The sequence below is a fragment of the Cervus canadensis genome, chromosome 2 (genome assembly GCF_019320065.1).
Source record: "Cervus canadensis isolate Bull #8, Minnesota chromosome 2, ASM1932006v1, whole genome shotgun sequence".
NCBI lineage: Eukaryota > Metazoa > Chordata > Mammalia > Artiodactyla > Cervidae > Cervus > Cervus canadensis.
In genome coordinates this window covers 43,727,579-43,746,087 of record NC_057387.1, presented here as the reverse complement: position 1 = coordinate 43,746,087, position 18,509 = coordinate 43,727,579, and the positions used below count along the sequence as shown (strand labels likewise).

The 18,509-nt window shown below is 33.1% G+C and overlaps 1 protein-coding gene across 2 annotated transcripts in view; it reads right to left on the bottom strand.

Moving 5' to 3' along the window:
- Positions 1-18,509, bottom strand: part of DPYD (dihydropyrimidine dehydrogenase) — an 882,445-nt gene that overhangs the window by 639,627 nt on the left and 224,309 nt on the right. For both annotated transcript variants that reach the window (XM_043460573.1, XM_043460572.1), the window contains exon 5: positions 4,247-4,408. In XM_043460573.1, coding sequence (XP_043316508.1) covers positions 4,247-4,408 — 162 coding nt within the window. The remainder of the gene's footprint in view (positions 1-4,246; positions 4,409-18,509) is intronic.

Here is an 18,509-nt window from a genome sequence, read left to right as displayed (position 1 = left end):
TATAAAGCAACTGACATAAGACATAGAGTATACCTAATCTTACATTTCAGTTTATGCACTTTTTTGCAATAGTTGGTGTTAATATGAGGACTACCCCTAATTTCTTCTATACTTATCTATTTGATAGATGGGAAGATGCATCACAAAAATACATTATTTGAAAACAGACATAATATTCTATTATTTATTAGAATACATGTGTCTCTATATCCTCTGCCAATATAACTGTAGAAATCAAAAGTTTAAAGCTTTTAGTGACTCCGTGTTCAAGTTGAAGATACCGTAGGGATATTTGTCCTACTAAAATAATCACTAACTCATGTAATCATGTTCCTTCTTCACTCACAATTCTTTAAACTATTGACTGCAGCATTTAACAAAACATGCTGATGTCAATCAAATAATTTTACTAATTTACTTAATGTAGCCTCTTAATGTAGCCTCATAATACCTGATGATTTGAACTATATCAGTGTATTTTTTTTATTATGTTATAAGCATTGGTCAATTTGATTTGAACTATGCCTATTCAATAAAATATAGAAATAAATTCAAATAGCAAATGATAGTGTATAAATAGCATATGATGATGGGACAAAAATAGGGTATTTCAAATGAGAGCTGATACAAAAGACCTGAAAAATATAGTTAAAGAAAAATCTAAAGAATAACTCAGCTCTGTTCTTAACCAAAAGTATAAAAAGTAAATTCAAAGTACAGTGCAAGGAGTATATGCCATGTAAAACAGTATGTTTAATGGGTATTAATATAATCCCACAGAATATTTACTGTGAAAAACAAGTACTGTTTTCTGATACCAATTTCATAATCTAATGTATTCCTAAAAATTCATAATTGAGGCAGCAATCTTAAGTACTAATCCTCTGAGCCTCATTCATTTTAAGATTTAAAGTCAAACTTTAGAACCTTGGAATTTTAATTTTTCTAAATTGTTTCCAAAACTCTTTAACATCAGTGGAAAGGAAGTGATTCGACATGCAGTTAATTCTCTATTTATAGTTATTTTTCAAACTTTGGGAAATGAGTAGAAAGATGCATTCTTCTTTATCCTTTTGCAGCAATTCATTAGTTAAATTTGAGAGACAATGAGAGTCTAGTTGGTTAATTAAATGTGATAAATACATGATTTCTTAAGAAGTCAACTAAATGATCAAAGACATTTTATAATAAAAATTTCAAGTATTATACCTATGTAGAGAAGTTTTAAGACCCTGATGAAATTGATAAGACAATCCACAGCAAGCTATTATTTCCAAATTATTTATTGTTGTTTATTGAAGCACTATTGTTACACTTAATTGAACTAAGAAAAAACTGCCCCCTAGAGAGAATTGGAATTACTCTGTAGCCTGTCTGTGTCACATGTATGCAAAAGTGTATGAAGCAAAGTCACTGCAGATGTGGGGACAGCATAGGATTGACAATATAGGACAAAACAAAAGTAGTTAAAGTAGCTGGTCTCCTGATCCTCCCCATGCTATCCTTTATGTGATTTATTCCTTTTCTACTAAATACTACCTACATTTCTATTACATGTTCTAAATCATACACCCATGTTTAAATGGAAAGGTATAATCTAAGGTATGGATTTAAATTTTAAAGGTAGACTATGGAGTTGATATTTCAAATATCACATAGATATTATAGGAATATATACACATATAAATTATAGGAAAAACATTTTTGAAAAATACCATACTACTTTAGTCTGCTCTCCTAACCTTTGCTTAATATGGTTGAAAAATAGATTTATAATTCTTTAAAAGTCAAAAATCAATCATTATTTTATCAAACAAACATCAAATTATTTGCATCATGTTCAGTTTTTACTTAAGTACTCCTATCAATAGTTTAGTAGTTTGAAAGAGTAATGGTATTTGCATACTATTATTTATAACATTATTTAATATTTTTATTTTAGAATTATTTTTTAAAGTTATACTATTTACAGTGGCAGTCAATTAATTCATTGCATTATGCTTATTATTTTCATTGAGTTGATTTAGTGTTAGTTTCAGGTTATGTGTGTGTGTACATGCTCAGTCATGTCCAACTCTTTTAGAACTCACTGACTGTAGCCCTCCAGGCTCCTCTGTCCATGGGATTTCCCAGACAAGAATTCTGGAATGGGTTGCCATTTCCTACTCCAGGGGATCTTCCTAACCCAGGGATCAAACTAGCATCTCTTCCGTCTCCTGCATTGGCAGGCAGATTCTTTACCACTGAGTCATCTAGGAAGCCCTAGTTTCAGGATACAGCACAGTGATTCAGTATTTTTGCAGATTATACTTCACTTTAGGTTATTATAAAATAATAATTTCCTGTGCTATATAATATATCCTTGTTGCTGCTCTATTTTATATATAGCAGTTTGTGTCTGCTAATCCCATATCCCCAATTTGTTACCCCCATTCCCTCTCCCTTTTGGTAACCACAAGTTTGTTTCCTATATCTGTGAATCCATTACTGCTTACCTTCACAACAACTTTGACAGTTGGGTAAATTTAAGTAAACAACCCTTTGACAGAACTCTCTAAAAAATAAATTGCCCTAAGTGGTCAACTTAAAAAACAAAAACAATGAAAAGCCTTCCCCTGTAGTTCCACTGGGAGATTTTTATTTATAATTTGATAGATATATTTGAAGCCACAGTAATAAGAAGCATAAATGGAATGGAATAAGAAGATACATTCCTATCTAAATTCCATGAGACTCTTAAAATGCATCTAATGCCATCCTAATCCATGCTATGTCTGAAATAAATAGACTTTGCTTTGGAAAGCAGAGGTACAACCCCATTAAAACAAACAGAGTTCTCCGAGGAATGGTGTTTCCCTTTCTCTCCGCTCTCCCCACCCCCCTTCACTGTTTCCTCTCTCTCTTTTCCCCTTCTCCCCTCTCCTTCCTCCCTCCCTCTCTAGTCCAAACCACAGACAAATAACATTATTTTACTGATTTTGCTTTGAAATGCAGTGTTAGTTTATATAGATACTGTGTGACCTTTTACTTACTACATCCTTGCAAGCCTGCCCCATTTTAATGAAGAGACAATGAGTCCCCAAAGAAAAATGTGGAAGAATTCAAGTGAATCTTCTCCATCAACTAGGGATTGTCTCAGGTTGTAAAGATCATACCTTGCGCTAGTCAGGTAAACTAATGCAATTTTGAATTTGGTAGGAAAAGAAATTAAATCCAAGAATTTATTGCAACAACTCACAACCTCAAATTGTTTCTATTTTCTCACTCCCAGGAGCCCTTCCTTAGAATTAACCTGTCAGAAAGCAGGAAGGGAATAAAAACCTGATTTATTACTAAAAGCAAAGTAAGACTTAAGCTTGAGGGATATTATGAGAAGGGTCCTAAAAAGAAAGAATATGTTGTGTTTGAGTTGACAACATCAGACAGAGAAGTCATTAATTAAAATTCTAGTGTTGACAGGTTGTTTAATTTGGTCTTCGAGCCAAACAGACCCCAAGGATTACAAAATTCTACTGTAACCTCCATATAAGCTGATCATTTAAATGATACATAGGAATTGATCTGGTAGTTGACTCTGAAAAGGAGGCCCCAGAAGGAATAAGATGTCCCAGAGCTTCAAAGTCATTTAAAAAGGATTCATTAAAAAAGAAAGACATGGCCCAAACTTACAAGAAAAATAGGGACAAAATGTTTTCATATTATTTCATTATAAATTTGCATCCAAAAAACACAACTGCTTTCAATCCATAAGTTCACAAAATCTAATGTTAAAAAATATTATTCAGTTTGAGGGTTTTTGATAATTCTATAACCTCTATTACTCAAAATATATTGTAGAAGAATGCTGATGTATTCTTTCAAGCTGTGAAGATTAAAGATGGTTTCAGGAAAAAGAACCAGTTAAGTAAGATAGTTTTTATTTTTTTCCCATAATGGGACCCCCTAGCCACACTCCAACGTAAAGTTAATGAATAAATTCTATTTTCAGATACTCCAATTTATATAACTTTCAGTGAAAGTATTTTAATAACCTTCTGGGATTACAATTAATTTGACATATGGTTTTAGAAATTTCATTTTTGAAGCCAAGTCATTGAATAAAAACATCATTTATGGCACAAAATACTTAAACTGTAGCTGTATATCACACTAAAAATGTTGGATATCAACAAAGCTTCAAGGATTAAAGTTATTTTAAGATTTTCGTGCTTCAGGGATAGAAAAAACAATTGTACATCTTACATACCTCAGTAGCATATTGCTGCAATCCACCAATATTAATTGGTCCCTCTTCAGTGGCATACAAATTACATCCACCTACACAAAGATCAGAGGTGGGGCATACCATTCCACAGGTCAGACCAAGTGGGTTGTCAGAAAAAATCATCCTAGCAGCTCCATAATAGTTCTGCAAAAATAAAATGTTTTTATGTAACAATGTACCTCTTAACATTCAAATTATGATGGCTTTTTTCTATTAAATCAGTGTATAAGATGCAGAGGTTATACTAGTCTTTAACATCAGAAGCTATCAAGTTAGCATAGTAAAATATACACGTATCCCATATATATATATTAATAATGAATAATGAAATTTGGTAAATTGGAATTTAAAGTAGACCATCTAATTCTATCCTGCTACAAATATTTCTTTTCAGTTTTAACAAAAGTTAGTTAAGTAGATTGCTTGAACAGGCTTAAAACCTAAACCTTAAAACTAAAGAAAAAAAAATTATGCTCTGGTAATTCAGGATGTACTCCATGTAACTACATGAAGGGTGGCCAGGGCTCTCTTTCCATTCAATTTATCTGGTTTGGCCATGGATACTATGTATTGTGACACTTTTGTGTTGAGTATCATCCTCAACAATCTATTAACCAAACATGTAGATGAAACTCATTATACAAGACTAGACTGTTAAGTTCATCACTCATCACTCATCACTCCCTTCCACACATTTGACTATTATAGACTAGAATATTTTGCGTTTCATTAAGAATTTTTGGAATCCTACTTGTTCATAAATTATACAAATACATCATTTTTACTGAATGATGAACAATACGTTGAACATTTCAGAGATATGTGTTCCTTTCATGAAAATTTAAAATTGAATTTGACTAGTATGCCTCAAAGCTGTTAAGTATTTTGTCAAAAATAAGGATAATTTTGAGGATCTGTAACAGTCAAAAGATCCCCAAGGAGATGTGACATCTAAATGTAATCTGTTATTTTAGAGAGGATCCTGGATCAGAAAAAGGACATGAAGTAAAAATGAAGGAAATCTGAAGAAAATATAAACTTTAGTTAATAATAACAACATATTGGGCTTCCCTCATAGCTCAGTCGGTCAAGAATCTGCCTGCAATGCAGGAGACCCAGGTTCGATTCCTGGGTTGGGAAGATCCCCTGGAGAAGGAAATGTCAAACCACTCCAATATTCTTGCCTGGAAAATCCCATGGACAGAGGAGCTTGGCAGGCTACGGACCATGGGATCGCAAGAGTCGGACATGACTTAGTGACTAAACCACCACCAATAACACATTAATAATGTTTCATTAGTTGTAACAAATATGCTATACAATGTTATATGTTAATAATAGGTGAAATGTAATAAAATTCTTTGTCCATTTCACAAAAAAATACTCTAAAATACATTTTAAAAGAAGATAAGGAAGAATGTACTTAACAATATGAAATAGATGCATTTATTTTTTTCAGCTTTTACTTAAAGTACATTTGAAAGTCTTTGAAAACATACATTACTTCCACGACTAACTTCAATCAGAAATACAAATTCCTAGATAAAATATTGAGGATAATAAAGAACAGCAATAATCTTTACTATTTATTAACTCTGTGCTACATTTCTGACACTTTACCAGATCTTTATTTAAGTTTTTAACATCAATCATCTTATTTAATATATCTAGCACTTAAGAAAAAAATTTTAGGCATGAGAAAAAAATAGAATTAAATCTTTGATAACCAGATAAAAAATAAATTAATGAAGCAGACCCAAAGGTGATACAGAATGTAATGTTAGCATATAAAACCTTTAATTAAATTTTAAATAAAAATTCAGGCAAAAAGACATGAAACAATAAAAATACAATCATAATATTGTAATTAGTTAAAAAATAATCAAACTGACATTCCATAACTGAATGAAACATTTAAAAATAGATCTAAATGCATGGTTTTAACAGCATCCAAGGTGGATTAACAATATTTCTCTTATTCAGTGTCTACTTAGCAACCAACAGTCACATCTAACATGTAAATGCCTCTTCAATACACATTTTCTGAATACCTAATAGAAATGTGTTATGAGATTCAAGTTATAAATAAGGAAAGTGAAGTATAAAGGGTAAATAATTTTCCAAGGGATCATACAGTATATAAGTGGCAGAGTCAGAATCCAAAGCCATATTGTGGCTATATACTCTTAACTACTAAGGTATACTTTCATATGAAATCCAACTGCTCATTACTCAATAGATTATAAAATTTTGTTATGATATTATTTTTCAATTATAGCACATACCACAATGTAAAAGAAACACAAAGCTCTTTTCATTATAATTAGGAAAGTAGACAGCAAGCCCATTAGATTTTTCTTTATACTCCATCTGATGATTTTTGTTTATATAGTTTCTTTAGTTTTGATTTTCCATCAGTCCATTTTAAAATTACGAGGTATGTCTTGTACTCTTAATTCAAAAGATTAAGATCTGCTTCTTTCTCTAAATTTGGTCACATTTACCAATATCTTTGTGACAGTATGTTAGTATCACTAATAAGGACCAATAATAAAGCATTTAACTGACAATATTTAATTTTCAAAAATTAACATTGGACTCTCTTAAACATATAGAAAGAGCATGTACAGAAAATAAACCAAAGATATTACATCATCCATTAATAAATAAAAACTCATTAAATAGCAAAATTGACTAAAAGAGCATTTGAAGATGATTTGGTTTAAATGATAAATTCTATAAAATATTTAAATATGTATATCAATTCTTAACAAATACTTCCAAAGTATACATATCTAATTTAACCCAGAAATGCAAGATTAATTTATTATGCCAAATGCACTGTATCAATAGAATAAAGAATAAAATTCACACAATCATCTCAAAAGATACAGAAAAGCATTTGACAAACTCCAACACAACTCATGGTAGAAACTCACAACAAACCACAAACACAAATCAACTTATTCTCTGATAAAGGACCTCTACGTAAATTCAACAGCTAACATCTTATTTTATGCTGAAAACTGAATGCTTCCTCCCAAAGATCAGGAACAAAGGATGAGTTTCTAATTAGCACAGTGCAGAAAATCTTATCAGGTAATTTGACAAGCAAGAGAAGTAAGTGCTATTCAGATTGCAAAGGAAGAAGTAAAATTATTTCCACTTACGATGAATGCAAAATCCAAAACGCCAGGCTGGATGAAGCATAAGCGGGGATCAAGATTGCTGGAAGAGATATCAATAACCTCAGATATACAGATGACATCACCCTTACAGCAGAAGGTGAAGAGGAATTAGAGCCTCTTGATGAAAGTGAAAGAGGAGAGAGAAAAAGCTGGCTTAAAACTCAACATTCAAAAACAAAGATTATGGCACCTGTTCCCATCACTTCATGGCAATTAGATGGGGAAACAATGGAAACAGTGAAAGACTTTATTTTGGGGGGATCCAAAATCACTGCAGATGGTGACTGCAGCCATGAAATTAAAACACGCTTGCTCCTTGGAAGAAAAGTTATGACCAACCTAGGCAGTATATTAAAAAGCAGAGACATTACTTTGCCAACAAAGATCCGTCTAGCCAAAGCTATAGTTTTTCCAGTAGTCATGTATGGATGTGAGAGTTGGACTATAAAGAAGACTGAGTGCCAAAGAATTGATGTTTTTGAACTGTGGTGCTGGAGAAGACTCTTGAGAGTCCCTTGGACTGCAAGGAGGTCAAACCAGTCAATCCTAACAGAAATCAATCCTAAATATTCATTAGAAGGATTGATGCTGAAGCTGAAGCTCCAATATTTTCACCACCTAATGCAAAGTGAAGAACCGGCTCATTAGAAAAAACCCTGATGCTGGGAAAGATTGAAGGCAGGAGGACAAGAGGACGGGAGAGGACAAGATGGTTGGGTGGCATCACTGACTCAATGGACATGAGTTTGAGCAAGCTCTGGGAGATGGTGAAGGACAGCAAAGCCTGGCATGCTATAGTCCATAAGGTCACAAAGAGTCAGACATGACTGAGCAAATCAACAACAAATGATAAAATAATCTTTCACATAGAAAATCCTAATAAATTCTATTAAAAATTATTAGCACTGTTATCTTTAATTTTATGAATCAATTTGACTGTGCCTTGGGATGCTTAGGTTGAGCATTACTTTGAGGCATGGGTATGAAGGTGTTTCTATATGAAATTAGTTTGAATTGGTGGATTCAGTAAAGTAGATTGCTCTCCCCAATGTGGGTAAGTAACATACAATCCATTGAGGACCTGAAGAGCATAAAAATGGTGGAGAAAGGATAAACTTGTCTCTTGTGGTTGAGCTGGGACATTGATGATATATACAATGATTTCATATGTATATCTATATATCTATCTATCTATATATGATATATTCGGCTTCTCTGGAGAATACTAACAAGCTGCCTTGGTGCCCCAGATGGTAAAAGGCTGCCTAGAATGCGGGAGACCTGGGCTTGATCCCTGGGTCAGGAAGATCCTCTGGAGAAAGGAATGGCAACCCACTCCAGTATTCTTGCCTGGAGAATTCCATGAACAGAGGAGTTCGACGGGTTACAGTCCATGGGGTTGAAGAGAGTTGGACACAACTCAATGACTAACACTTTCAACACACACACAAGAAACACAGCAACCATAAAGATATAACATAAATGCATAAAAATTAATTGGTATTTCTATCTATTAGCAATGAACAAACCAAAAATAAAATCAAGAAAATGTTTATATTCACAAGAGCATCAAAAATACTTAAAATTATATTAACTAAAAAAGTGTAAAACATATATTCTGTAGAAAACAGAATTTTTTTCTGATGAAAAAAATTAAGACAGACTTAAAAATGGAAACTAAATCCATGATAATAAGTTGGAAAGTTTCTTGTCAGGATAGCAATACACTCAATGCAATCCCTCTAAATATCCTAGCTGACTTGTACTTTGCTAAAATGGTCATGCTGACCCTAAAATTCATATGAATATCCAAGGGAATCAGAATAGCCAAAACAATCTTGCAAAATAACAGATTTAGAAGAATTACATTTTTTTGATTTCACAACTTACCACACAGCTATGGTAATCAAGATAAAGTGGTAATGGCAAAATGATAAAAATATACCTCAATGGAATGAATTGAGAATCCAGTAAGACTTTTGTATTTATGTTCAATTGATTTTTAAAAGGGTTCCAAGAATTCAGGAGGTAAAGAACATTCTCTTCAACAAGTGATGCAGTAATAGCCAAATTTCACGGGCAAAGGAATGCAGCTGAATCTCCACCTCATACCATACAGAGAAGTTAATTAAAAATAGATCAAATATATCAAACCAGTCAATCCTAAAGGAAATTAGTCCTGAATACTCTTTGTAAGGCTAATGCTAAAGCTGAAACTCCAATACTTTGGCCACCTGATGCGAACTGACTCATTGGAAAACACCCTGATGCTGAGAAAGATTGAATGCAGGTGGAGAAGGGGATGACAGAGGTTGAGATGGTTGGATGGCATCACTGACTCAATGGACATGAGTTTGAGCAGGCTCCAGGTATTGGTGACGGATAGGGAAGCCTGGTGTGCTGCAGTCAATGGGGTCACAAAGAGTCAGACATGACTGAGCAACTGAACTGAACTGAAAAATAGATCATAGATCTAAATTTTAGAGCTAAACCTATAAAACTCTTAGAAGACAAAGAGGAGTAAATCTTCATGACTAGGTTATGCAATGGTTTTTATATAATACAACAAAGCACAAGCAACAGCAAAAAAAGATAAGCTGGATTTCATCAAAATTAAAAGAATACCATCAGAAAAGTTAAAAGACAACCTAGGAGGAAACCAACCCAGGAGGAAACCAGTTAAGTAATCTCCAACTTGAATACATAAAGAATATCTACAACTCACTAATAAAAAACAAATTAAAAAACTAATAAAAAATAAATACCCAATTAAAGTGAGCAAAGAATTAGTATAAATAGTCTTTCAAAAATATACAAATGATCAACAAGCATAAGAAATGATGCTCAATATTATCAGAGAAATGTGAGTCAAAATGACAAAGACATATCACTTCTAACATACTTGGATGGCTATAATCAAGAAGACATACAGTAAAAGCTGTGGGAAAGGATATGAAGAAATTGGAACCCTCATATACTACTGATGGTATTGGAAAATGATGTAGCTGATTTGAAAATTAGTTTGGCAGCTCTTCAAAAGTTTTAAGAGTGAAGTTACCATGAGATTCAGGGATTTTACTCTTTGGTGTGCACTCAAGAACATTTACAAAATTTATCTATGCAAAACTTTGTACACTAATGCTCATAGCAGTATTATTTCTAAGGCTAAAACAACAACAAAAAAAAAACAACTCAATTATCCATCAACTGATGTAAGGCTAAAAAACATATAATCTATGTTATTATGTTATCTGGCAATAAAAAGCAACGAAGTAATGACAAATCCTACAACATGGCTGAACCTTAAAAATACTATGCTAAGTGAAAGAAGTTACTCACAAAAGACTACATATTCTGTGTTTCTGTTTATAGAAAATATCTAGAATAGGCAAAAATAAAGAGACAGAAGACATATTGATAATTGTCTATGACTGGGGCTCTGAGAAGAAATGGAAAACAGCTGCTAATAGGTATACGATTTCATTTGGGGATGATAAAAATATGCTCAATTTGATTGCGATAATAAGTGTAACTCTGCAAATATATTTGCCATCACTGAACTATGCACTGTATATTGGCAAATTGTATGGAAAATGAGTTATATCTCAAAAAAAGCTGTTACATTTTTTAAAAGTACACATACAGGACTGGAAATTATATAGGCACTGTGGAAGGCAATAAAAATAACTCTTGTAGGAAATAAAAAACTTTTAGCAAAGGGATATTTGAATAAGATTGCTAAATTAGATGCAAAACTGGACAATATCCTGTGGTTTAGTCTCTAAGTCATTTCCTACTCTAGCAGTTCCATGGACTGTAGCCTGCCAGGCTCCTCTCCACGAGATTTCCAAGGCAAGAATACTGGAGTGAGTTGTCTTTTCCTTCTCCAGGGGATTTCCCTGACCCAGGGATCGAATCCAGGCCTCCTACATTGCAGGACGTCTCCTGCATTGCAAGCAGATTATTTATTAATTGAGCTATCAGTATCCTGGAAGGGAATAAAATAAAATTTTTGGAATTTTTTTCTACTAAAAATAAATAAATTGCATCTCTACTGTACACAAACCTAAAAGAAAAGATGTAAATTTACAGTTTAAAATTTTAATTAGTAAATTCATATTTATTTTTCCTAAAAATTAAATAATACTTATGGATCACCTTGTATTTACTTACAAAATGCTTTAGTATAGCAGCAAACAGATAGACTTATTTCATTGTACTTAGTTACAGTTTTGGATAATTTTACCTAATAATGGTAAACATAAAACTGTTCATACCAAACAGTTATTAACTTAAAATTAATCTATTCCTAAGCAAACTTCCTTAGTTCCAACTTAAACCCACTGATCTTCTAACTCAGCACCTACAATTAAACTAACAGCTAAATCACTGCTAGAGAAAAATCTCAAAGTCATTTTAAGTATTCTTTCCTCATCTTACTTGTCACCTCTGGAACATTTGACATGATTGATTAACAAATATATATTGACTGACTCACTGAGTAAAATATCCTATTGCATAATTAGAAGCTTTATAATATAAAAATAGTGTCATGGTGAAAAATGTCAATTGTTGATAACTTGTCAGGATATTTGAGGACAAAAATGTAGAAAGAACTTAATCTAATTAAACACTGAAGGATTTTTCCACAAGGATGTTGATTGTTTTATGACCCCCAAATTCATTTTAAGCACAAAAGATAATGACAGGAGAGAAATATATATATGTGTATATTTCATATGTATATGTATATACATATATCATATATCACAACAAATAAAATATAATGAAACAAAACATTTTAAATTACACTTATGGCTCACCATTTGCCACAAATGTCAAACTACTAGAACCTGATCTATCACAGCCTATCATTGACAATAAAACTGTCTAGTAACTCGTCAACAATCTCACAGCTTCAAGTGTAACCCTTATATCAAAATAAAATTATAGGATGCTATAATTAATTTTATTGGAATATAGTTGCCTTACAATATTGTGTTAGTTTCTGCTGTATAGCAAAGTAAATCAGTTATACATATACACACATCCTCTCTTGTGGGATTTCCTTCCCGTTTAGGTCACCATAGAGCACTGAGTAAAGTTCTTTGTGTCATATAATATGTTCTCATTAGTTATCTATTTTATACATAATATATATATAGATCAACTCAATCTGCCAATTTATCCCACCTCTCTTTCCTTTCATGGTATCCATATGTCAGTTCTCTATTTTTATGTTTCTATGTCTGCTTTGCTAATAAGTTCATCTGTATCATTTTTCTAGATTCCACATGTGTGATATTATATGACCTTTGTTTTTTCATTATGATTTACTTCAATCTGTACCAGTCTCTATGTCCATCCACATCTCTGCAAATTGCACAACTGTGTTCCTTTTTATGGCTGAGTAATATTCCACTGTATACAGGTACCACATCTTCTTAATCCATTCATCTGTCAGTGGACATCTAGGTTGCTTCCATGTCCTCGCTATTGCAAATGGTGCTGTGATAAACATTGGGGTACACGTATCTTTTGTAATTATGGTTTTTTCTAGGAATTGCCCAGGAGGGGGATTGCTGGGGCATACGGTAATTATATTTTTAGCTTTTTAAAGAAACCTCCATACTGTTCTCCATAGTGGCCCTATCAATTTACATTCCCACCAATAGTGCAAGACAGTTCCCTTTTATCCACATGCTCTCCAGCATTTGTTATTGGTATATTTTTTGATGATGGTCATTCTGACCTGTGTTAGGTGATACATCATTGTAGTTCTGGTTTGCATTTCTCTAATAATTAGCAATGTTGAAATTTTTTCATGTGTTTGTTGTCCATCTGTCTGTCTTTTTGGAGAATGTCTATTTAGGTATTCCATCCATTTTGGGGGTTATTTGTTTTTGTTTTTATATTGAGCTGCATAAGCTGTTTGTATATTTTGGGGATTAATCCCATGTCAGTTGCTTCATTTGCAAATATCTGCTCCCTTTCTGAGGGCTGTCTTTTCATTTAATTTATGGTTTCCTTTGCTTCACAAAAGCTTTTAAGTTATATTAGGTCTCATTTGTTTATTTTTGTTTTTATTTTCATTATTCTAGCAGGTAGGTTATAAAAGATCTTGCCATGATTCATGTCAAAGAACATTCTGCCTATGGTTTCCTCTAAGAGTGTTACAGTGCCCAATGTTACATTTAAGTTTTTAATCCATTTTAAGTTTATTTTTGTGTATGGTATTACAGAGGGTTTTAGTTTCAGTCTTTCACATGCAGCTGTTCAGTTTTCTCAGGACCACTTATTAAAGAAAATGTCTTTTCTCCATTATATATTCTTGTCTCCTCCTAGGTGACCATAGGCACATGGATTTCTCTTTGGGCTTTTTGTCTTGACCCATCGATCTATATTTCTATGTTTGTGCCAGTACTATACTGTCTTGATTACTGTAGTTTTGTAGTTCAGTCTATGAACTTCCCAGGTGGTACAGCAGTAAAGAATCTGACTGACATCGCAAGAAACATACGAGGCACAGTTTCGATCCCTGAGTCGACAAGATCTTCTGGAGGAAATGGCAACCCATTCCAGTATTCTTGCCTGGAAAATCCCAAGCGCAGAGGAGCCTGGCAGGCTACAGTCCATGGAGTTGCAGAGAGTCAGACACAACTGAGCAACTGATACAGTAGTTTATACTCTGAAGTCAGGAAGCTTGATTCTTCCAGCTTTGTTTTTCTTTCTTAAGACTATTTTGGCTACTTGAGGTCTTTTTTTTTTTTTTTTTTTTTGCTGTAATTCTGTGAGGAATACCCTTTGTAATTTGATAGGGACTGCACTGAATCTGTAGATTGCTTTGGGTAGTAGAGTCATTTTCACAATATTGATTCTTCCAATCCAAGAACATGGTATATCTCTCCACCTGTTTGTGTTGTCCTTGATTTCTTTCATCAATATCTTACAGTTTCTGAGTTTGTGTCTTTTGACTCCTTAAGTAGGCTTATTACTAGATATTCTTTTTGTTGCAGTGGCAAATTTTATTATTTCCTTAATTTCTTTCTGATCTTTTGTGGTTAGTGTATAGAAAAGCAAGAGATTTCTGTGTATTAATTTTGTGTACTGCAACATTACTAAATTCATTGATGAGCTCTAGTAGTTTTCTGGCAGCATCTTTAGGGTTTAGAGTTTTCTACATATAGTATCATTCTGTTATTTACAAACAGTGACAGTTTTACCTATTTTTACTTTGGATTCTTTTAATTCTTTCTATTCTATGAGTGCCATGGCTAGGACTTCCAAAACTATGTTGAATAAAAGAGGTGAGAGTGGAAATCCTTCCCTTGTTCCTGATCTTACAGGAAATGCTTTCAGTTGTTCACCATTGAGAATGCTGTTTGCTATGGTGTTACCATAGATGGCTTCAATTTTGTTGCAGTAAGTTCCCTCTATGTGCAATTTCTGGAGAGTTTAAATTATAAATGGATGTTGACTTTTGTCAAAAGCTTTTTCTGCATTGATTTAGGCAATCATATGGTTTTTATTCTTCAGTTTGTTAATACGATGTATCACATTGATTTGCGTAGAATGAAAATTTCTTGCATCTCTGGGATAAATCCTACTTGATTATGGTGTATGATCCTTTAAATGTGCTGCTGAATTCTTTTTGTTAGCATTCTGTTGATATTTTGTATCTATGTTCATCAGTGATATTGATCTATAATTATCTTTTTTTGTGTGATATCTTTGGTTTTGGTATCAGGGTGATAGTAGCCTCACAGAATGAGCTTGGTAGTATTCCTGTAGGAGGCTATAAAATTCTTAAAAAGTAATAAGTATTACTGAACATTTCTTAAATAAAAAATCACCAAGACAATTTTTTTAAAAGGCAAATATTCACTCTCTGAAATCAAAATGCTTTGCTATCAGTATAAGAGGTCATTTCAGGCTAAGGTTTAGACTTAAGTTTTAAAACTGGTGGCATTCAAATGACTCTAGTTTATAGAACTGAGATGAGAGGGAATGACATACAAGTTGTTGTGGACTCATATGAGTAAATAATCAAAATTTGGGATAATGACTTGACGGTTTGGCTAAGAGTTCATTCACTCACTTAGGAAATGATGATTAGGAGATATATTTGGAAAATATGCTTGAACTATATTATGGAAAACCTTCACTGCCAGAATAAGAATTTGGTATTTAATTGAAGTTTTTTAATATTCATAGAAGGGTGCCAGTACTAAGGGACTAGCTGGGAAGACTTATGTATAGATTATGTGGAAATTCTCAAAAACGGAGCGGAAATACTGGGAATGTGAAGAAGACACAGTTAAACCTAAAAAAAGAAAGTATTGGCATATATCACAGAACATAGAAACATGATTTTAAAAATGGGCTGAAACAACATTAAGCAATGATTCAGAAGTCATCTTTGCAATTCACCTCTTACAAATAACTTTGAAGAAATGGCAGATAACTCTGTGTGTAGAGATCTGGCTATTTAGAGTCAAAGACATTCAGGAATGTATTAGAAAGAGAACACTTCCTCAACTCTTCCCATCAAGAACTTCACAATCAATATCGATTATTTCTCTCATAGTAAGTGGGAAGATTTCTTGAGCCCTCCTTCTAAATAAGAGTTCTGACTCCTATTCTGTGAGCTCTTAAACCTTTCTAATAGTAAAGGCTATAAAATTTAAATTTAGAAGGGTACTTTAAAGACACCCCAGCAGTCTCCTTCTTGAAAATACACAACCACTTTACTAGTTTCTTCATGTTATTCAATCAATCACAAGTATATTAGTCTTCTATTGTGTGAAAGAAAAAAAAATGTACAAGGAAGGCTATATTAGGGGGGATAAAAAATAAATATCTGATCTTTTGTGCACAGATTTATTTTATACATATTGGACGACAGGTTTAACTCTTCTGTAACAAAAATCTAGAGACAAAATGATGCTTTATATATTTGCTGCTTTTATATCAACACAAAAGAATAGCAATTGAATGCTGTCCAGTCCATAAGCTTACCCAGGATCTTGCTGGTGCTGAATTTTCTATTACTCATTGGGATTTTTAAAGCCATTTATGTGAGTTAATTTTAAGAAAACCTTAAGTTTTATTCTTTTTTATTTTAAAATTAGAGCTTGAAACCTCATTAGTGTCATCCCTGTACAATTTAATGATTTTTAAAGTCAGTATCAAGAAACACAAGAAACCCACAAGCTAGCTATTCTCTCATATGGTATAACTATTTTAACAAATAGTTCTATCATATTCAGGCCTTCATGTCACTACAGCATTATCAATACAGCTGGTGGATTTATTTTAAAGTGTTCTTCCTTCTTCCAATGAGTGTTTTCACAGATGGAAGCACCCTTCCAAGATAAACTCCAATCTGTTGCATTTAAAAAATACTTGGGCTAAACTTCAGTAAGTTTGCATGTGTGAGAAGGGTGAATTAACATTGCTTGTATTTCTGGATGGAGCTATATAATGGTGAATGTAATGATGCACATTAGTTGAATAGAAAATGTATCTAGTAGTACATACAAAAAGAATAGGTAAAATGACATCTCTGCCAGTCACCATCCCTCAATAAACAATCTATGAATCTTCATGTATTTGGTAAAGGAGAGGTGGGAATAAATTATGAACGGAATACATGAAACCTCCTGCCCTCATATTACTCACATTCTTGTGAAGACAAATGAGGATGGAAGAATAGATTTGGCTGCTTTTTTCTGAAAACCCTTTGTTGTAACACATACACTAAATTTTATAAGATTTTTACAAGAGTAGGCCAGAGCTATGAATTTATTTTGGCCTCACTTAAGGAATTTAAAAAAAAAAAAATTCTTGTAGAAAATAACGTTTTTATCTGACCTTGAGATGGTAAACTAGAAAACACATACTCAAGTACACACACACACACATACAAACACACACACACACACACACACGCTTCAGAGCAACACGCTCCTGAATTTGAATCATGTTTAAACCATACAACTGAAGGAAAATGTATTATCTCTTAGCACAGGTTTCATCACTTAAGAAATACACATCAAAATTCCTTCTTAATTAGTCATATTTATGTTAAATATTTTTAAAATGCTTGACACAGATAAGATGCCTAGTACATTATGAAGCACAGGCTAGATTTAATAAATTTAAGTTTCCACCCCTTCCCCTAGGCTTTTTCTCCCTAAAAAGTTTCTCAAAATGTTAATTCTAACAGTTTAAGATTTTAATGTTTATTAAAGAAAACTCATGTTAGGAAGTAGATTAATAAAGACTGCAAATAAGAGCAAAAGTATAGAAAGAAAAACTACCATAATCTACTAAGTCATGAAAAAGAAATGGCAGAGAAACATGCAAGTAAAGGCATAATAATTTATGTATGTTGTAGAAATGCAAAAATCTCATTTCTAGTTCTCCAATTTTCTGCACCGTACCCACCTATCTCTGTTTAATTGACTTGAGAATGTATAATTTTCCCTGAGTTAATTAATATAACTTAGTGTGCATGTGTGCATGTACTCAATTCACCAATCATCAAGTATTTATGAGCAGCTACTCTGTGAGAGGCCCTTTGGTAAGCACTAGATATGCATGAAGAAGCAGTGCTTTTGCCTCTAGATTGTTCTGGTTAAACAGAATACAATTTTCATCCATACCAATATCCATCCTGTTCATACCGTGTATCATTGCTCAAATAACATTTCCTTTAAAAACTTTACGTTTTTCACCATTTTCCAACTAGAAACATAATGCCACAATATCCTCCCTTTGTACTACACTTTTTTGGTCATTGCATTTGTTAATATAAATTTATAATAACTGCATATTTTTCTGATGTGTCTTCTGCTGCTGCTAAGTTGCTTCAGTTGTGTCCGACTCTGTGCGACCCCACAGACGGTAGCCCACCAGGCTCCCCCCGTCCCTGGGATTCTCCAGGCAAGAATACTGGAGTGGGTTGCCATTTCCTTCTCCAATGCATGAAAGTGAAAAGTGAAAGTGAAGTCACTCAGTCATGTTCAACTCCTAGCGACCCCAAGGACTGCAGC